General features: G+C 43.4%; 1 protein-coding gene across 4 annotated transcripts in view; it reads right to left on the bottom strand.

Annotated features, from left to right (window-relative positions):
* Positions 1–22,710, bottom strand: part of LOC135220585 (lysosomal cobalamin transporter ABCD4-like) — a 274,508-nt gene that overhangs the window by 162,498 nt on the left and 89,300 nt on the right. For all 4 annotated transcript variants that reach the window (XM_064257839.1, XM_064257838.1, XM_064257840.1 and 1 more), the window contains exon 4: positions 11,349–11,488. In XM_064257839.1, the coding sequence (XP_064113909.1) occupies positions 11,349–11,488 (140 nt within the window). The remainder of the gene's footprint in view (positions 1–11,348; positions 11,489–22,710) is intronic.

Here is a 22,710-nt window from a genome sequence, read left to right on the forward strand (position 1 = left end):
ATGGAAGAAAGAAAATATGAATGGAGGTACAGTAAAAGGAATGGAAGTACTTGCAGCTAGGGGCCAAAGGGACACTGCAAAGAACCTTAAGTAATGCCTACATTACACCGAATGAGGTGCACTGACAGCACTATCCCCACCTACGGGGTGAAAATGCCGGTTAAACTCTTAAAAGATGGTTGGGCAGTAACTACCGTCCAGTAGGTGGGAATACTGTACCCACTAAGCCATGTAAACATTCAAATTTGCCTTTTGGCCCAGCTTTCAGATTAAGGGGTGGCATGGGGGGGGGGGGGGGGTAGTGTAATGTAAAGGACCTCAGGTTTGTATAGTTAGGAAAAAATACAATTTACTTTAAAAAATTGTCATTTGTTCCTACGTGATATACAAACCATCGGTCCTTTACATTGGAAAGAATCTGATTGGAGGGAAGAATTCGAGTGAGTCTTTGAACTGACTGGAGTTTGCCACACCTGGGCTACTCTTGGTCAAAAGAGCAAGGAGTACCCTGCCTCAGACATGCTGATCGGGGTATAGGGACCACGAGATCGAATGTGAGACTTCTGGACCTTTTCAAATGAGTGAGGAATTGTAACTCATACAAAAAAGGCTGGGAAGAACTTTTAAGAGTCGGAGGCAGTAAGGTAAAGACTCAAAAAGGCTTTGTCGTATTGTCAGTCTCTCCTTCCTCCTCTTATTAGAGGAAGGAGCGGGATTGCTTCTATGATTCTAGAAAGAAAAATAGAACGGTTGCTTGATGTGTAGACTTACTGCATCAGATGCCAGTTCCAGCAAGTGTAGGTTTGGGTACTATTCTCCTCCCGAAGGAAAAGAAGTAGGGGGACGAGGAAGGAGAGGCCAGTCACTCTCATAATCCCTCTCATTTCCAGAGCCACACCTTTGGCAAGATGCTACCTGTCCTGTTAAAGGAGCCAGGTAAAACACAACTTGTTAAGCAGCCATCACAAGTCCAAAGAAAAAAAAAGTTCCAAGGACTTGTGGGCACAACCCAAAGGTAGAAAGACAAATGGGGTCTGATGAGACCACATTTCTGTTTCCAGACTGACAGATTCTTCCAGAACACGAGGACTAAGCCACTGATTTCGCGAGCTCTCGAGCGGAGTGTACAGGTGAGGTCATCGCTAGCTGCAGAGAAGCTCCTCCCAATCATCTCACAAAACCAGGAGAAAGACATGTCCTTAAACACTTCTTCCTTGGGCGAGTTAGTACTTGAGAAAAGTTGTCAACATCCATGTAAGAGATGTTGAGTCTTTTCCGGAAAGTACAACAGCACACTAACAGGATAAAGTAATGACTGGTCTGGATCATCGATTACAAAGTCCAAGGAGTAGGGGATCACAAAGGACTCAAACCTGGCAACAGATACCAATGGAATCAGAGTTCGTTACAACATCCGAGACGGAGTTGAGTCATGGGCAGCCCCCCCCTCTTGAAGGCTTGTCCATAAAGATTGTCTATCCTCTTCGCCAAGGCTGGAGCAAGCCAAGAAGTAATCTTGAGAGACAGATCTCTGTCTGATGATTCTCACGAGGGCATGTGCGGAGCATGTGACAGGAACCCTAAAGAGAGTCAAATGCCACCTATGGACCTGGGGTCCCTGGGATGGCAAGTCAGAATAAAATTTCTCATCGGTAGTTAAATGCTGACTGAGAAGAAACAAGACTACTTTCAGGTGAAAGACTAGACCAAATGTGGACCTACATCTTTCAGAAATAAATCAGAGAAAAACAACTCTCAGCAGAAGTAGACAAGGAAGTTTATGATCTGCTGAAGAACAGCTCTGACTAGAGAAAAAAATTCTGTCAACAACATCAACCAGCAAGGACAGCTCCAATCTCTGGAATGCTACAAAGGACGGAAAGAGTTATCCAGCTTTTTCCGTTTGTCATGGTAATCGCTTCATAGCAAAGAATTACGAGTTAAAGGAAAGGAAAACGCATCTTCAAGAAGTTCTGCAGCACGGAGGCTTTCGCGTGTGTGTTGGAGGCGCCTGTTCTCATGATGGTTCTAGAATCAGCAGGAGTATTGTGGAACTTCCGGTAATCTCGGGAGTCTGTGACGTTCGCTGGTAAGCCACGCCCCCAGGTTGCTTATAAAATATGACTGACGAAGTAGGAGGGAGGAGAGATCATCAGTAAGAGTCACAGATCAGATTATCAGTGAGAGCCCAGCAGCAGAGATCAGAGATCATCAGAGAGAGATAAGAGCAGAAGGAACAGACGAAGGATCAGAGAGGAAAAGGCGCTCGAGAGTTTAATCGGGATCTGGTCAAGTCGTCCGGGAGTGGACGACCGAGCCATTTAGACGTAGAGCAAGACTTCAGAGAAGAAACGTTCTACAAGAGGTTTTGAGGAGTTCCTGCCCTTCAAGTATCAAGAGTAGACATTGTTTTCTGCAATACGGAGTCAAGTAGACGACAGAAGTTACAGTTCTCCTTTTGTGAAGCCACCGCTTCGAGCATAGATCTCCGACAGCGCAAAACTTGCCAGCAAGTATTAACACTACGTCACTGTTCCCCCAGTTCATGCAGTGTAAGATTTTACTTGTGGTATGTAAATAGGAGATACCATTCTGCATTTATCTTTGTTAGTAAGCTTGTAAATAAACCTTTGTTGTGTTTGTGTATCTTTCTATAGTCGTATCCCCAGTTTCAACTGTTGGTGTTGAATTCTTTTTGTTTATAATAATATCGAACTTGGAGCGGACCTCTCTCGGTTCGTAACACCGTTGCCACTTGGCGAGAAAGCCTATGCTTGCAAAGGAAACCAGATAGTCTTTAGCCCTGAAGAATGACTGAAGACACTGGGATTGTACTGCCTGGGGAACCAGTCCCGTGTCACTGACACCGAAGGTTGAGTCGGGGAGAACTCCTCTTGTTATATCAGAAACAGAGCTGATAGGTCGGGCAAAAGGTAGAGCATTACGGCATTCATCCTCAACTCAGGGTGAACAGTTTGTTGAACACCTTGCGAATTAGATAAATAGAGAGAAGACAAAAACATTGAATTTTTCACATTAAGTCATTATAAGTCATCGCGGTGGCCCATGGGTCAGGTGCGATGGAGTTGTTTGGCTGACAGAACTATCGAGCGCACAACAGTTACACTCAAGCACATGCAATGTCAACTGAAACAGGAGGGAAATGAGACCCCTTGTGTTGGTGGTAAACGCCACAATTTTGGTGTTGTTACTCAACATCATCACTGGTTATCTACAAAACCAAATCCTGAAACTCTTGGACGACCCAAAAAGCTACCTTGAGTTTAGGATGTTGATGAAAAGTACCTATCATCTCGGTCACACATCTGGAAAACAACGGTCCTACAGGTATGTGCCTATTACTCGGTTGGTGCAACTGATAACAAAAACATGTCGTGAGGAGAAAATGCAGGCATATTCAAAGGCTCCTGTTAATCAAGCAATAGCCTGAATTCTTCCTCATCATTCTAGAGATAAAAATGGATTAAAGACTTTCTTAATTCTCCAATGAAGAGAGCAAAGGAGAAGCTGCCCTAAAATGAAAATTTTTTTAAGACAATTTGTATTTTTCATAGCTACAAACCTGAGGTCTTAACAATAAGATAATTTCTAGCACCTAGCTGGATCCGGTTAAAAAACAGAGGAAAAAAAGGAATATTGGGATATCTGGCAACGCATGCGTAGATCAGGTGAAGAGTGGTCAAGGGCCACTCACCTATGCCACCGCATCAGTCTTTTCTTTAACTGCCTGGGCGAGAATTGTGGTTAACCTCTCTTGGCCTTTACCCGGTTCATTGCCCGTTTCCATTGTGTTTAACTGATATTATGGCTTCTTCTGCTCCTTATCAGCCTCGTCAACGTGTGTGCCCCGGAATTCCAGGTTTTCCATGTTCTCGTTTTTTGGCTTCGGCGGCAACTGATCCCCACATCACATGTAGCAGGTGCCGTTCTAATTTTTGTACTATAAAGAATCCTTGCACGGAATGCCGGGCATGGCCTAAAGAGCAGTGGAAGTTGTTTTATAGGAAGAGAGAGCATCGGGAAGATTTTTCGCATTTTTTGCATCTTCCCGATGCTTTGTCTCCTGCAGTATCCAACACCCATAGTAGTGTTGTTCCTGTGTCTCCTTCCTTTTCTTCCACTGATTCGTCACTGGAAGTATCGGGAGGCCACCAGGCTGATGTTTGTAATGTCGCCCCCTTCTTCTTCGGGAGTTAATTTGATTCCCGGGAAGGGGGAGGCTTTTTCATCATTCTCATTTATTCCAGAGTCGGAGGCTTCCAAGATGGCAACGATTTGGAAGATGCTCGGGCTAGGGGGTCCCCCGTCCTTGGAGGGGTTACTAGCGCACTTAATGGAGACTCGCTACCCCATCCCCAGCCTGGCTAGTCTGTCCCCCTCCTCCCGGCCTCGTCTTCGTGGGTAGCCGAGGTCAGCCATCTTGTATTGCTCTGCCAGTGTCTGCTACCACTTCTTCGAGTTGGAGGGAAGCCATGGCGTCAGCCCCGTTAATGACGTCACGGAATCCGTCATGTATTCCACCGCCAGTGGCGTCTGATTCCCCTTCACACCAAGGGGAAGCCGTGACATCACCACTTGTGACGTCACTCCCAGTAGTCTCCTCTGCACTGCCTCTCTCAGCCATGACGTCATCCCTGCCGCCAAATTTGCTACATATCCCTTCCATGTCATCAGAGCCCTCTCTTGCAGATCAGTCTGAGGTTTATGCCAGGCAGTGCTTAAGAAGTTGGACTCTTGTTTTGTATGATAAGTTGGCTGCCTTGTCGGTTGGGAGGACTGGAAGGAAACGTGTTGCTTCGTCCCCGCCTCCTGCAAAGAGATCGCATAAGAAGCCAGCGCTGTCTTCCTCTCCCTCTTTCCCCCCTACACCACGTCCGCGTATCAAGCGTTGGAAGGCTAAGGACTTTGCTCTTTCTTCACCTACGAGGAAGGAACAACGCGGACATGTTCTCGAGTGTTGGTGTTTCGGAGTGTTAACGTATCTTCCCTTGTGCAATCTGCAGTGGCTACTTCGTCCTCTGCATCGAATCACGGGCGTGTTGCAACCTCCCCCCACCCGTGCACATCGCGAGTGTGTTGCAACCTTCCCCATCCATGCTTGGAAGCCTTGGTGGGAGCTACACAGGATCCCAAATCATCTCTTCAGCTTCCTTTGTCGGGGCATGTCCAGTCGGTCTTGCATAAGGTTAACGCCTCTATTTTGGACCAGGACGGTTCGCTTCGCTCTAGGGGTTCTGCCAAGCTACTGTCCCCGCCTCTCATGAAACATAGGAAGTACTATGACCCGAACTCTGCATTTTTGATGTTCGCGCCACCTTAACCCAGACGTCATTCGCCTGAAGCCGGGATTGAATTTGGAGCAAGTGAGGTCGGTGGCTCCGTCCTTGTCTCAGCAAGATGCCTCAGCATTGGAATCTACGGCAGCCTCCATGTAGCAGACGGTTTCTTGGCTGGACTTCTGGTCTGTGGCCATTCCCTAGATAGCTTCTGACAGGTCCCCGGAAGGGTTGGTGATTTCATCCTCGCTTGCCAGTCTGTTGCAGTATGGAGGCAAGGCGTTTTCATATAGGGCTCACCTCAGTGTTAATTTATGGGCTAACCTTTTTCTGATTAGAAGAGACGTGGCTTTGTCTAGGATGGAGATCAGTTGACACGGGAACACAGAAGAGGAGACTGAATGGAAGTTCAACAGAAGAAGGCTGAGACCAAAAGGCATCGCAGCAGCCCATGGGTCAGGTGCAATAGAGCAGAAAACCTGCAGACTTCTGGCACTCAGCACCAATCACTTGAATCTGAGGCTGAGCTTGTCTGCCAATACATTCCATCTGGAAATGTGTTTGGCTGACAGAACTACGAGTGCACTACAGTTACACATGAGCACCTGCAATGTCAACCGAAACATGAGGGAAATGAAACCCTCTTGTTTGGTGATAAATGCCACAATTGTGGTGTTGCTCAACAACACCACTGAATGTTTCAAAAACCAAATCCTGAAACTCTTGGAAGGCCCAAAAGGCTGCCTTGAGTTCTAGGATGCTGATGAGAAGAAAGCAGGTACTTCTCCTGAAGAACACCTACTGCTGGGTCTCGGCTATGTTGTTATCAAGTCCAGAGATTCAACAGACAAACCTTCATCAAAGCACCAGCAGTGGGAGAACACCTGTTATGAGCATTCTTTCCTATCTCCTTCCTTCTGCCATTTTCCCGATCAGAAAGAAGGTTGAAAGAGACATACGTGCACTTTCTCAGAGAGAAAGAAGGCTGAGTGTTTCCGTGATCGCCCTTTAAAGCCTGAGGCTTTTTAGGGGCTGTGGAAGAGGGTCGGGCCAAGCAGATACAAAGGCCCAGCACATTCCTTGAATACCGCGGTATCCGCCACACTCTAAAGGAGAGAGGCAGAACCAAATAAAGGTCCATTTCTAAGGGTCGAGACGACTTCAGGACTTACAAAACTGAAGATCCGAATTCGAACAATGTTCCTTTTCTTAGCACCAGAATTACCCACAGGTTGCTGTCTGGTTCTGGGAGAGGAAAAATACAACCCCCCTCTCACCAGTCTCCAGAAATTACTGCATCTGAAGAGACAAAGTCTTAAAGGAGTGAAGGGTCACAGATCTCATAGGAAACTGCCTGGAGGGAAACCATAGCAGTGTCCTACAGGCTCTCTGTCACTTGTAGCAAGGGGAGTTTTTTCACGGCAATGAGAAATACTGTGAGACACGAGTCCAGTAGGAGCAGAGGGAGAATAACCTGCAGTCGGCACAGGACCCCTCTGGGGGAAAAAAAAGAATGCGGTGACCCTTTGAAACTCCATCTCTCCTGGAAGAACAAGGACCTCAAGCAGTGAAGATCATTCACAGGGGATGCTGCTATCCTACCCCCAAGATCACTGTGTTGATGAATCAGTGCAAAAGATATCTGCTAAATGAAAATCGAGGGTTTTCGTATCCCAAAGAAAACCCTTGAAGCTTTGCGGGTTGCAAAACTCCTAATTTTCTCTCCTTGAAGGGAGTACCTTGACAGAACCCAAGGAAACTTTCCTTAACTACTCGGGTGTACGACCAGACGATCCGAGGATCGATCCCGAGATTTTAACCCTTGTAGCCAAACTCTGAAAAGAGACAAGCTTATTGTAATCCTCTCTGTCTGCCTTAGACCTCTTGGTTGTTCTGAGAGGTTCAAGAAAACATGTAAGGAGAAAATGAACCAGCAGGATGACGATGACGACAACAGGGGGAAGGAGGGTGCTTATGCCATGGCAATGCACCAACCTCAGGAGAGTGGAAAGTTCACTCAAAAAAAGTTGAGCACCCAATTCAGCTAAATCAAGCAGGTCGAGCACAATTGAGCGAGCCAAGTAGATCACGTGAATGCGATCTGGGACTAGGCAGTGAACGGGGAAACGAGCCAAGCCAAGCCGATTCCATGAAAGCAACCAGAGGCCTGCGTGGTAAGTAAGGCAAGCCAAGATAAGCGAGCTGAACACAACTAATGGCTTAGTTCAGCAGGCAAGTCGAGCCATGATGAGAGAGCTGAGCCAAGCAGATTGTGTGAATGTGATCTGAGCTGGGTGAGCTGTACTCGTCTGCCAAGAACTAAAGCTTTCTTCCCTAAATCCTCTAGTTTTGTTTGATGCTGAAGCCCTTCGGGAAGAAGGCTTAAAAGGGGATTCTGTGTCTGCCATCCTTTGCGTTCAGACGCTAAGGTCCAAGAGACAAAGGATGGGACCTGAACAAGCAGAGCTGGCAGGTGGCGTCAAAATACCTGACATGTCTCAGCACTTACTCTCGTTCTGTGCCTACACCAGACTGAAGAGCAAACCCTCTAGCACTGGTTTGGAAAGTGCTCTAAATTCTGCAGAATCCCTGACATTCTAGAACTCACGAGTCAAGTGTCCGTAATTCCAAGGGATCTGAGCACCTGGCAAAACTCCTGTACCTCATAAGAATGGTCATTGGGAGTGGTCTCTTCTTAGCTTTCTAAGAAACCAAGAAGGGACACGAACAGCACCAGTCTTAGACGCAGACTTCTAAAACTGGGCTTGAGAGAACGGCCTCAAGAGGTCATGCCCTCAAGACTCCTGAAACATGAGACCCCAGAGGAGAATGCAAATCGGCTCCCGCCCTACCAGCAAGAAGAGCCAACGAAAGAACCCTGCTTCTCCAGGTGCTCAGTCCAGACCGAGGCACCAGACTCTGCCCTGGCCAAGTACTGGTACTGGTACAGTACTGGCAGGGAGAGCCAAGACACCTGGATGTCTTGGCTCTTTCTCGCCCTGTGCCTGAACCAGGATGATGAGAGGTCTCTCTGGCACCAGTTCAAGATGCTCGAGACTCCATAGTTAGGCTGAGCCCTCAACACTGCACCAGTCTTGGAGGCAGACTTCTTAGAACTGGCAATAGGAGTGCACACCAAATGTCTGCATGCCTAACAGCTCCCAAAACACAAGACCCTGTGAGGTATGCGATTTGGTTCCCAAGCCCAAAGGCAGGGTAGAGACGACGCGAGAACCTACTGCCTCCTTGAAAGGAGGCAGCAACTTAGAAGCCCCGTGAAGGAACTTCTGAGGGGGGAGGGGGGGAGAAGCAGCCTTATTCTTCCTCAACCAATGAGCCTTGGAAGAAGAAGGGGAGAAGGCCTCAGAAGATGCAGGCGAGGATCAGTTTGAAGAAGATGCTACATCTCACAGGACTTCTTCCTTGAACTCCTCTCCGACATCTTTTATTACAATATGAAAGTCAGGACGCACAGGAATTGCCAAGGCAGCTATGGAAGGAAGCACAACAGAAGCGGCCCAAGTGACACAAACATCAGGAGTACCAACAGTTGTGACCATGGCAGCTCCAGCAGGCGAACATACAGGAGCAGCCCGGCTGGCAAGAGCTACAGGAACGTTAGTATTAGCAACAGGAGCAATCAGGGAAGCTGGGGCAAGAAGGCACAGCAGGAGCTCCCCAGTGACTGGTCGCCAGGAAAACAAGAGCAATTAAGAGAGAAGGCAAAGTAGAAGTAGATGGACCACAGGTACAACAAGGCAATGCCAGAGCATACAGGAGTATCAAGCTGAAAATTCTAAAGGAAACGATAACCAACAGCGACAATCCAGCCCACGATGCTCACTGGTAACCTGAGGAAAAAAGCAAAAATGATTAGTAGAGAGGGACTCCTCTCACTCCAAGGGTAACTGACCTAAGAAGCAGGAGGAGGCCATTGTAAAGAGGTTGTCTGACCTCCCACCCTCAACAATTTTTGCCCGACAAGCCAGTGAAGACGGCGAAGGAGAGAACCCTCCCAAAGGAGAGACTACTTTAAGGAAAGATTACTGGGAGAGAGAAATGAGGATGAAGGGACGGGTACCAAAGGCACCATCGGGGAAGCTACCAAAGGCCCCACTGGAAGCAAATAACATACCAACAATGCTCAGCAACCTTCCTCTGAGGTTTCCTCCAGGCAAACTCGCCCTCAGTGCAAGCAGCAAAGAGCAATACTCATCATAAGTTACAAAAGATATACTGCCGACCCCAAGACACACACTGGGTGAAGATGGCCTATGCAAGGCTATAAAAATTCATGGGTTTGTATTTTAATAAATATCAAACACACTATAATATACAGTATAAAAAAAAATCCCACCAGGAAAAAACGAGGTTAATGACAATCAGGCCAAGAGCTCAAGAGTTTAACAGCCATTTTCCAGCTACACCAAGAATGTAAAGGACTGATGGTTTGTATATTGTGTAGGAACAACTGGTCATTGTCTAGGACCAACTGGTCATTGTCTGCATGGATGCTGTTTAGCTTGTTCTCCAGATTTCTCCCACTACAATTCTTATTATGAATCACTAAATCATTATTTTCTCAATTACAGGCAACCTTGGTTTTCGTACACCTCACTTTTTGTATGTTTCGGTTTTTGTAAACTTTTTTCTACGAAATTTTATCTCAGTCATCGTAAGTTTCCTCCGTTTTCATACACTCAGAAATACTCAATCCGGGGCCCAGCGCATGACCGGGCCTGTATTCGAGCGCAACTGATATTAAGGCAACATGGGGCCAAAGAAAGTTCCAAGTTCTAGCCCTTCTGTAAAAAAAGGCAAGAAACACTAGAATTTAAGAAAGTACTCACAGCAGTGCTGGAGGAAGATGCATGCCGATCTCAGTGAGCAAATGCCTACAAGCCCTGCTGTTAGTGAATTTAAGGCCAGCAGAGGCTGGTTTGAAAAATTCACAAAACAAATGGGCATACATAATGTGCCTACTTCAGGGATTAAAGACAAGTTTACAAAGTGGAATGATGTAAAAAAATTTTGGAGAATTATCATCCCAACAAAGAAGTTGTAAGCCATGTCTCCAACATGTTTAATGACAATGCCGTGTTTAACTTTAGGCAAATTTTAAAGAAATGCCAGAAACAAATGTCTCTGGACAATTTTGTTGTGCAACAGGGGTTCAGTAACTCAAGCTGGTCCTAGTGCCAGTAAAAAACGAAGAGGGGACGTAACCTCAGAAAGTGCCAGTAAAAAACAAAGAGAGGTAAGCCCAGATAGGTCCTTGATACCTGAAGTCCTTCTAGAGGGAGATTCCCCTTCCAAACAATAACCTCTCCTCCTCCCTCTCTCCTCCTCTCCGTCTTCCATACACTAACAAGTGTTTTCCATAAAGGTAAGAGTGATGTTATATGTTCATTTATTCATTTCATTAGTCATTTATATTTATTTTTCATTGTTCTCTATATGTAAAACTATTCCCTATAAAATTATTTTTAAAAATATTTTTGGGAGTCTGGAACACACAAATTGTATTTACATTATTCCTTATGGGAATTATTGTTTCAGTTTTCATATGTTTCAAATTTTTTGGGAGGTTCTGGATCAAATTATGTACGAAAACTGAGGTTCCACTGTATTGTACTTATCATAATTTTCATTATCATAGAAGTGGCATTTCTGGAACTTTTAACTCTTCGTTTCCTCATAATTCTTGTTGGTGTTTATATATTTTTACTGGCCAGGGTAAGCTAACTTACTATTGAAGAGTCAAAGCCTTGTTATCTACAAACTAGATATACATGACAATCTGACCTCCCTCCTGGCTCACAATTATTTTCTCTGAGTATCAAATACCTTAGTATTGCGAGACCACAAGTCTGTGCTAATTATAAGTATGTAGCAGGTCTGTTGTAAATCAGGTGAAAATAATATATTCTTAGTCTCAATATTTACAAATATATCTTGATACACACCAACACTGATTAGTACTTAGTAATTATTTATGTATTTATGTACTTATTTATGTACTTACAGATTATCAACAATTTATGTACTTACGGATTATCAATTGTTGTGTTTAGAACGTTGAGAGTGTAATAATTGATCCCAAAGAAATACAAACGATGAAGACCACGTCCTAGAAGCTGCCTCCAAGTAACGTACAAAACATTATTGATGTAATCTTTCACAGCCTTTGCCTAGAAATACCAAATACAAAAAATACATTAACCTTGCATAAAAACTAAATCTTTGAAACGTCATGTGGTGCAGGATCATCATTGCCTAATATGGAAAAAGGAAAATACTGAAAAACCATTTCATTACTCTGTACTATGCAGTTACTGTATTACGTTTCTGTTAAATGTGTGAATTAAATATGCATGTATTTGATGCTGTACCATTAGAAGATTTTCCTTTCAGTAACAAAATGTGTTTGCACAGTCAACATATGGTTACTAAAACAAAGTCTTATCATAATAGTTAATCAAACACACTATGTGTATGGTAAGCAGAAGATAAAACTGATATATTTCTCTATATAAACCTTGAAGTTATGTTTAATTGCATTTATGGTAGTTCTAAAAATAGTTTTATCTAAACTGTCCATTATACTGGAACATCAATTGTATTACAGTCAACCCCCGTATTCTCAAGATTCGCAGGGTTTTGTGAGGGACCTATCTAAACATTATTTGCAGTAGGACTCGCTTATTCACAGGTTTTTCCAATGATAACTATTCACAAATTAGTGTACTATTTTGATGTTATTTTTATGGCTAAATACATTTTTATGATAAAATAGATTTACTATTTTTCATTATATTAATTTTGATTAATACTGTACGTCTCTTGAAAAGATGTTTCGTATACAGCTTCTTGAAGTTCAATATCACTTGCTGGTCCATGGGCTGGAGGAGAGGGGTGGTGTTAGGCAGAAGATAAAGAACCTTGATGAAAGAATACTCCGCTATGATACCTTCCTCGAGGCCAGGAGGGTGAGCAGGGGCATTGTCCAACAACAGCAGACATTTCAGAGGGAGGCTTATGCCTGGGTAGCTTCTTCTCTTCCTGCGTGATGTACGTCCGACAAGGCATTTTTTTCCAAAAAAGGCCAGTCTCATCACAGTTGAAGACTTGTTGAGAACTGTAACCTTCCTTGATTGTCATCTCATCGAACGTCTTAATAAAGGCTTTGGCCGCTTTTGTGTCCGAGCTGGCCGCCTCCCCATGCCGCACCCCCGAATGGATGCCAGTCCGTTTATGGAATTTTTCGAACCACCCATGAGAAGCCTTGAACTCTGGGGTTGGCATCGATGTCCCTTCTCCTCCGTCGTCTTCGGCCTGGACAATCAAATCGCCGAAAATAGCGCTGGCCTTATGGCAGATTTTCCACGATATACTATTTGGAAAAACCAGCAATTTACTGAACCAGCGATTGCCGATGCGTGACTAAGCAGGGGACCACTGTACAGTGGGCCTCCTGTATTCGCAGGAAATGTGTACCAGTTCCCCGGAGAATAGCTAAGATCCGCAAATACTTAAAACTCCTCTAAAAATGCTTATAGTACCTGAATATTTTAATAGTTTTATCACAAAAATTGAATTTAGTCTTGAAACTGATAAGAAAATAGTACAGTAATTAATTAGTGAATATTTTTAAGTGAAAAATAATGTGAATAGGTGAATTTCCTGCAAATAATGACTAGATATGGTCCAAAGAGAAATCCGCAAATTGAGTCTGCGAATCTCAAGAATGCAAATATAACATTTTATTAATAAAATAATTTTTTTTATAAACCTACCACGTAATTGCATAGTTATAAGACTACAGCAGCTAAAAATTTGAAAAATTTTGCTTGTGTGTAGATACCCTCTCCCACTGTCAGGGAAGAATAGTTACACCATAGCTGAACAGAACAATCTGTTTGTGCTTATGTCTATACTAGTGGGAAAGTGGGTGGGTTCCCATTATGTAATTATGCATTAGTACTTGATAAGTATGCACAAAAAATAATTTTATTATAAAAATGCCATTTTTATCTAAGCAACTTACCGAGCAATTGCATAGCTGAATCCCACATTCACACGCAGTGGGAAACATGGACATACGTATAGTATTTCACTACTAATGTTCTAGATTCTAGACAGAACTTTACATGAAATGGTAAATTAGCTAGCACTGATAGGTGCTTGTTGTAACCTTACCTGGTGAGGGAGCTACGGCAGGTAATCACTGCCTCTGGTCGTTACTTCTCTCTACCTGTAGTGACAGGGTATCAGGACCACGTGCGGTCTCTACTTTAGAGGGTGCTATGCAAACATAGGATAATTCCATTTGTTGCCAAAGCTGATAATCTGAACAAAATAAATGCAATTGCCATAGACGCAGTTCAACATAAGACCAGTCTTATCACTTATACCACCATTTAAACCATACACCAAAACAACTTTTGTTAAAACCACCCCTCCATAAAAGATAATTGACTGGAGGGTACTCCAGTACACAGTACCCCCAGGCTTACCAAGACAAACTCGACAACTTTAATCAAGGCGAGGAGATAGTCAAACAGGCGGTTAACTCATATCCTCCATCACCCAGTACCATGCCAGCCATGTTGAATGGACTTAATGTACAGCATTCATCGTAAATTGTCTCGGTGTCCCGAAAATAATGCGTATCAAACACCGATCTACATTTCCAGGGAGAGATTCCGCTTAAAAGCCAGTGAAGTGGCTACTGCCCTTATATCATGTGCTTTAACTTTTAATAAGAAGAATACTTCTTCATGTAATTTTGAATGTGATTCAATAATCACATCTCTAAGAAAGAAAACCAAGGCATTCATAGACAAAGCGCGTAAGGGATTTCTCGCTGAGTATCAAAACTTCTGAGAAGTGCCTCTAATACCTTTTTTCTTTCTTTTTTCTATTGGGCCTAGAATCTATGCTAAGCTCTTGATTAAAAACGAACAAGGACAAGGTTTTGAGGGACATTCATTTTTTGCCAAAAAGCATAATGAAAAGGAGCAAACTGTGTTTCCTTGAGAAAATTCTATCTTTTTATCAATTGCTTGGACTTCACTTATTCTTTCAGCCATAGCTACAATACTCAATATTGTCTTCCTTGTCAGATCTCAAAGGGAAGCATAATTCAACAGTTCAAAAGGAGGATCTGAAAGCCATTTTAGTACAATGTCTAAGTTCCAGGATACTGAAGATATCTCTTTCATTTTCTTTGTGTCCAAAGACTTGATCAAATCTACAATATTTTAGTTCATTGACAAGTCTATCCCTCTACATCTAAAAACTGATGACAGTATTGACCTGCAGCCTTTAATGGTTGGCGTAGCTAATCCCTTTGTGGATCTCAAATATATAAGAAAATCTACAATTTCCATTATAGTAGTTTCTAAAGAAGTGATATTATTTTTTTGGCACCACATTCTGAAATCTGACCATTTGCTTGATAAAGATCTGCTGAAGATTGGTGCCTGCACTTTGCAATTGCTTCTGTAGCTCTTCTTGAAAACCCTTTTGCTCTGACAAGCTTCGTTACAGTCTGAAGCCTGTCAGAGTGAGTGGATAATCCTTGATGGAATCGAAGGAAATGTGGCTGTTTGAGAAGCCTTGTTCTCTGAGGTAACAGCCTGTGGTAACCCACAAGAAGATTGACTAGGTCTGGAAACCACTCTTTCTGTGGCAGAAGGGAGCTAGCAACATCATCAGATGTGAAAAATGAATTTATTCAATACTTCCCTGACCATGCTGAATGGGGGGGGGGGGGGGGGGGGGGGGGGGGGGGGGGGGGGGGGGGGGGGGGGGGGGGGGGGGGGGGGGGATTTCGGCCGTATTCCTTGGTGATCACACACAATCGCATGCCAGCTTCATACTTTTTTATTATCTCCAGTTTTGTCTCCAAAGAAAGCATCCTCTTCTTTCCTACTTCAACTTTCTTGGGACCCATGACTACGTATATACTGTACGTAATTAAGTTATGTAGTACGTATACGTATGAAGTAAAGTTCTCACACAACACGATAAAGTAGTGCTACAACGAAATCACTAACAAATAAATTTATGTTAATAAATGAAATCGTATAGAACGAATGAATTCCGCGTGCTTACGATATCGATGATGCTGCCAAGTGGTTGAACAAGCATGCTGCTACGTACAATGCATGATGGGATCATGGGAGAGATGCTGACCAATAGGAGAGCAGGATCTTATGGCGGTGACTAGCATCAGGAACAGATGGGAGAGTGGGAGGATGGTGGCGAGTCTACTAAGTTGGCGGCACGCGAGTTTTAAAATTGTTATCGGTGGTCCAGGTGAATATCGGACTTTAAAGCAACAACCTTTCGTATCTTGAACAATTTTCGTATGTAGAGCAAAAAAAAATCTTCGTATTTGCTTTCGTATCTCGAGCTTTTCGTAAGTTGAGCCTTTAGTATGTTGAGGTACCACTGTATTAATGGGAGAAAAGGCAGTCAAAGTCCCAACAGACACATAAATATTCACATCATTAACCCTTTAACGCCGAAGGGGTATAATAAAAATCGTCTCCCATATGCGGAGGGGGTCTCGGAGTGAGCGCCGAAGCGGAAAAAATATTTTTTTCAAAAAATCACAGCGTGCTTAGTTTTCAAGATTAGGAGTTCATTTTTGGCTCCTTTTTTTGTCATTGCCTGAAGTTCAGTATGCAACCATCAGAAATAAAAAAAATATCATTATCATATATAAATACAGGTAGTCCCCGGGTTACGACGGGGGTTCCGTTCTTGAGACGCGTCGTAAGCCGAAAATCGTCGTAAGCCGGAACGACGCTTGGAAATATGTCTTAAACTAATAAAAAGTTATAAAAACCTTACTTGTAATCCTTTGGTTACACTACATGTTGTTTCCTGTAGTTTTATGTACAACCTGGAGTTATTTTCATAAAAGAATGCTGGTTCTTGAAGGTAAAAACTATTGTAATCCTCTGGTGACACTACATTCTTGAAGTTTTATGTACAACCTGGAGTGATTTTGCAAAATCTTGAGGGCTACAAGAACAGCTGATTACTATTTACGTATCATATAGACTAATTAAAGTAAATGTATCTTTAAATAGGCTTATATATTAGTATCAACAAAACATTTCCTGCCATGAGTCAGAGGCCGTGTAATGAAACGAACACTTCTCTGTCCTATCTGTTCAGAAAATAAACGTTACGTCAATCCCGAGACCATTGTTGCCAAAGCGTCTCTCTCTTCTCTCTCTCATCTCTCTCTCTCTCTCTCTCGTCTCTCTCTCTCTCTCTCTCTCTCTCTCTCTGATCAAATTACATTGGAAACTTGACATACGATTGCCCTAATATACGAATGTTTTGAGATATAACAGAAAATTTGCGAAAATACAAGCTTTGATATACAACGAAATATTTGAGATACGATTTTGCGATGAGTGTTAGTTGTATAGGCGACCGATAAATGGCGTTCAGTCTGTTTGTTTGTTGGTGCTGCATGTTAACAGTCGTTGTTTAGTTCGTTGTATTTGCGCCTATTTTTCGTGTTATTTTGTCTATTTTATTATTAACCATGGGTCTCAAAGCTAAAGACAAAGCAGGTGATAAGAAAAAACCCAAGAAAATTATTTCGATGGAAGCAAAACATGAAATTATAGCAAAGCATGAAACGTGGCGTTCGTATCGTCGATTTGGCAAACGAGTATGGTCGAAATCCTTCTACAATATCCACGATCATCAAGCAGAAGGAAGCTATAAAAACCCCCGAGACCATTGTTGCCAAAGCGTCTCTCTCTCCTCTCTCTCTCTCTCTCGTCTCGCATCTTCCTCTCTCTCTCTCTTCTCTTCCTCTCTGATCAAATTACGTACTGGATAATGTCTCTCTTTGGATACTTCGATTTTGCCAAATATTGAGGGCTACAAGAACAGTTGATTACTATTTACGTATCATATAGACTAATTAAAGTAAACGTATCTTTAAATAGGCTTATATTATTAGTATCAACAAAACATTTGCTGCATGAGTCAGAGGCCGTTTAACGAAACGAACAATTCTCTGTCCTTAACTCGGAGCGTCGGAAGACGCCTCTCTCTCTCTCTCTCTCTCTCTCTCTCTCTCGTCTCTCTCTCTCTCTCTCTCTCTTCTCTCTCTCTCTCTGATCAAATTACTGGATAATGTCTCTCTTTGGATACTTGGAATTTGCGTTGTAATCTAACCAGAAACTTCGTTTTGTTATTATTACTGGAAACAAGCAATGATTTTTTCATTATTTGCGCTTTTGGACTGTTATATGTAAACTAGTATGTATTCATTCGCTCGGAAACTAGTTCCGCATATGAGGCGTCACTAAAAAACATAGAAAAATACAACATAAAAAGTGTCGAAAATCATCATAATCTCAAAATTTTTGTTGTAATCTAACCAGAAACTTATTTTTATTAATATACTGTGCTAAACTATAAAGGATTTTTATCATAGTATGCGTTTTTTAAAAGCGTCGTTAACTCGGAGCGTCGGAAGCGTCAGCGTCGTAACCTCGGAACAAGCGTCGTAACCCAGGACGGATTTTTTCCATTGAATATTTAAGAAAAAGCGTCGTAACCTCGGAACGTCGTAAGCCGGAACCGTCGTAACCCGGGGACCGCCTGTAATGTGATATATGATAGCGCAAAAACGAAATTTCATGTATACTAATTATATTCAAATAGCGCTGTGAGCAAAACGGTTAAAGCTAATGAGTTAATTTTTGTTGTTGTATTGTACACTAAATTGTGATCATTTTGGTATATAACAAATCGTAAAACGATCAAAGCTACACAGAGAAAATATTATCACAAAATGATGCATGAATTCGTAATGCGCGGACGTAAAAAAATTGTTTTTTTTTAAAGAATTCACCATAAATCTAAATATTGTCCTAGAGACTTCCAATTTCTTTCAAAATGAAGATAAATGACTGAATATTACTAGACTGTAACAATTTTAGCTTACAATTGCATTTTTCAACCATTTTGGATGAGTTAAAGTTGACCGAATGTCAAATTTATTTATATATTTTTTTATATGCAAATATTTCAAAAATGAGAAAAGCTACAACCTTCAATTATTTTTTGTTGTATTCTACATGAAATTGCACACATTTTCATATATAAAACTCTAAGAAACGCCTAATATGAAACGGAGCAAATATTACGAGAATACGCCGTACGCATTTCGGAGATTTGCGGCGGAGAATCCATGCGCGGAGGGAAGGAAAGTTTTTTTTTTAAATTCACCATAAATCTAAATATTGTGCTAGAGACTTCAAATTTGTTTCAAAATGAAGATAAATGACTGAATATTACTAGACTGTAACAATTTTAGCTTACAATTGCGTTTTTCGACCATTTCGGTAAAGTCAAAGTTGACCGAACATGATATTGTCATGTTACAATAAAGTTTTATACATACTTACCTGACAGATATATACTTAGCTATAGACTCCGTCGTCTCCGACAGAATTTCAAATTTCGCGGCACACGCTACCGGTAGGTCAGGTGATCTACCGCCCTGCCCTGGGTGGCAGGACTAGGAACCATTCCCGTTTTCTAATCAGAATTCTTCTCTTCCACCTGTCTCCTGCGGGGAGGCTGGGTGGGCCATTAATCCTATATATCTGTCAGGTAAGTATGTATAAAACTTTATTGTAACATGACAATATCATTTTTATACATTCAACTTCCCTGCCAGATATATACTTAGCTGATTAGCACCCATTGGTGGTGGGTAAGAGACAGCTAACTACTGAAATAGACAGGTAAACAACATATGTTGTAGGTATTAATAAACCTTGGTTCCTATCTTATTAGGCTGAAGACTTCGCGGCTACTGCCTTGGAGTCTGCTTAGCCTCAAGAGCCTCAGCGAGATATTGATCTATGGCTAAGAGTTCTTGTGGGTCTGCCAATGGGGTCTTATCCACTTACTCGGCAGAGCCTAAAGGCCTTTGTCATTGGGTGCTATTCCACTAACATGACAATACACCTTGTTCAAGGAGCACAACACCGATCCCGATCACCTGATCCTAACATCCATGTTAGTTCTAAGATTGCAAGGAGTTATCCCCGAACTCCTTACAAACAACCAAAACTCGAAACATAATTACACTTTCATTTACAAAATATACAAAAAAAAAATTTTGTACTCCCTACTAGCCATACATACCCTTGATCCCCTACCAGCAATGACACTATGCTCCCGTGCGACATCAGTGAGCTTGCTAATAGAAAACCAAGCACATATCTGACAAGAGGGTTTATGTACGATAAAACACAATATTTAAGGATCAGTCTTTGCTCCAAGACCCAGCACTGTATCTGCTGATACAAATGGACCTAGAGAGAAGCACTTCTCATAGGTCACTCTCACATCCTTCAGATAATGAGATGCAAACACTGAATTGCACCTCCAATATGTAGTCTCAATGATATATTTTTTAGAGACATATTCTTTTGGAACGCCAAGGACGTTGCTACTGCTCTCACCTCATGGGTCTTGACCTTTAGAAGACCGAAGGATTCCTCCGAGCAGTTCTTGTGAGCGTCCGTAATTACGCTTCTCACAAAGAAAGCCAAGGCGTTCTTGGACATGAGTCTTTTGGGGTTCTTCACCGCACACTAAAGACCTTGTTGACAAGCTCCCATCTGTCTCTTCCTCTCTAAATAATATTTAAGAGCTCTCACTGGACAGAGAGACCTCTCTATCTCTCTGCCTACGAGGTTAGATAGGCCTTTTACCTCAAAACTTCTGGGCCACGGTTTTGACGGGTTTTCGTTCTTTGCCAGAAACATTGTCTGGAAAGAACAGATGGCAGCATCTCCTTTGAACCCCACTGTGGAATCTAGAGCGTGCAATTCGCTCGTCCTCTTGGCTGTAGCGAGAGACACCAGGAATAAGCATTTCCTAGTGACGTCGCGGAAGGAAGCCAGATGTAAAGGCTCGAATTTATCCGATGAAAGGAATTTCAGTACACGTCTAGATTCCAACTAGGTGTTCTAGGAGTAGCTGCCTTTGAAGTTTCAAAGGATCTAATTAGATCGTGTAGATCTTTGTTGCTTGCAATATCTAACCCTCGATTCCTAAATACTGAAGACAGCATGCTTCTGTATCCCTTTATTGTTGAGACAGAAAGGTGTGATTCCTCTCTCAGAAAGAGGAGGAAATCGGCAATATTCACTATAGAGGTACTGGAGGAGGACAGCTTCTGACTCTTACACCACCTCCTAAAGACTTCCCAACTTGATTGGTATACTCTTCTCGTCGAAGCTCTGCGGGCTCTAGCGATAGAGCCCGCAGGCCTTGCGAGAAAAGCCCCTCGCTCTGACAAGTCTTTCGATAGTCGAAAGGTAGTCAGAGCGAGACCTGGGAGGTTGTGATGAAACCTCTCGAAGTGGGGTTGTCTGAGTAGATCTGGTCTGTTTGGAAGAGATCTGGGGAAGTCCACTATCCACTCCAATACCTCTGTGAACCATTCCTGGGCTGGCCAAAATGGGGCTAATAGCGTCAACTTCGTGTTCTTCGAAGCTACGAACTTCCTGAGCACTTCCCCCAGGATCTTGAACGGGGGAAAGGCGTATGCGTCCACACCCGACCAATCCAGGAGAAACGCGTCTATTGCGAAGGCTCTCGGATCTTCCACTAGAGAGCAAAAGATCTCTATTCTTTTGGAGAGGAACGTCGCAAACAGGTCTATGTGAGGTCTCCCCCACAGGGACCAAAGACTTCGACACACTTCTTCGTGTAGAGTCCATTCTGTGGGAAGGACCTGATTCCTCCTGCTCAGTCTGTCCGCTCTCACATTCTTGATGCCTTGAACAAATCTTGTGAGGAGAGTTATGCCTCTTTCTTCTGTCCAGGTTAACAGGTGTCTTGTTAACTGAAAGAGGGAGAAAGAGTGCGTGCCTCCTTGCTTGCGTATGTAAGCCAGAGCCGTGGTGTTGTCCGAGTTTATCTGTATCACCCCGCCTCTGACTATCTCTTCGAAGAACTTTAAGGCTAGGTGTATGGCCACTAGTTCCTTGCAATTGATGTGCCAGGACACCTGTTCCTTTGTCCAGGTGCCTGACACCTCCCTTGCTCCTAACGTCGCTCCCCATCCCGACTCCGAAGCGTCTGCATACAACACTTGGTCTGGGTTCTGCAGGGCAAGCGATACGCCTTCGTTCTTTTGAAGAGGAAGGATCCACCACTTCAAATGATCTTTTACCTCTTGTGAAAGCGGGAAGATGTCCGAGAGTTGTCCCGTCTTCCAACTCCACACCCCTTTCAGGAAAAACTGAAGAGGGCGAAGGTGAAGCCTCCCCAGAGAGAAGAACTTTTCTAGTGAGGACAGGGTCCCTAAAAGGCTCAGATAATCCCTCGCTGAACTGTTCTTTCTCTCTAAGAAGCTCGAGATTTTCGACAAACCTCGAGTGATTCTTTCTCGCGAAGGAAATACTCGAAAACCCCGAGAATCCATCTGAATCCCCAGATAGACCAAGCTCTGGCTGGGGATCAGCTGCGACTTCTCGAGGTTCACGAGTAATCCCAGCGATTCTATCGTGTTCCTTGTTACTGATAAGTCCTGCAAGCACTGAATCTCCGACTTGGCCCTGATCAGCCAGTCGTCCAAGTAGAGGGAGATGTTTATTCCCTCTAGGTGAAGCCATCTTGCCACATTCGCCATCAGGTTGGTGAATACTTGCGGAGCTGTAGACAGACCGAAGCACAGAGCCCTGAATTGAAAAATCTTGTCTCCTATTACAAAGCGAAGATATTTCTTTGACAAATGGTGAATGGGAACGTGGAAATATGCGTCTTGCAAGTCCAGAGAGACCATCCAATCTCCTGGACGAAGAGCCGACATTACTGAAGCGGACGTTTCCATGCGAAACTTCTTTTTCTGAACAAAGCGATTCAGAGCGCTTACGTCCAGAACTGGTCTCCACCCCCCGATGCCTTTGGTACTAGAAAAAGGCGATTGTAAAATCCCGGGGAGTGTGGATCCTGCACAAGTTCGATGGCCTCCTTTTCCCACATTTGTTCCACCATTTGAAGGAGAGTCTTTCTCATTACAGGGTCTCTGTACCTCGCTGACAGTTCCCGAGGCGTAGATGTTAGGGGAGGGCTGTTCTCGAAGGGGATTACATATCCCTTCTTTAGGACCGACACTGACCAAGGGTCGGCTCCCCTTCTTGCCCATACTCCTGCAAGTTCAGGAGTCTGGCGCCCACTGGTGCTTGAAGGAGCAACAAGTCATTTGGTTTTCTTGAAAGGCCTAAAGGAAGACCTTCCTCTCTTGTCAGAGCTCTTCTTTCTGGCAGGGGGACGAGCCGCTGTACCTCCACGAAAGGGCTGCTGAGGAGGACGAGAGTCCTTCTTAATCGCCGACACTACA

This window comes from Macrobrachium nipponense, chromosome 2, assembly GCF_015104395.2.
Source record: "Macrobrachium nipponense isolate FS-2020 chromosome 2, ASM1510439v2, whole genome shotgun sequence".
NCBI classification, from domain to species: domain Eukaryota; kingdom Metazoa; phylum Arthropoda; class Malacostraca; order Decapoda; family Palaemonidae; genus Macrobrachium; species Macrobrachium nipponense.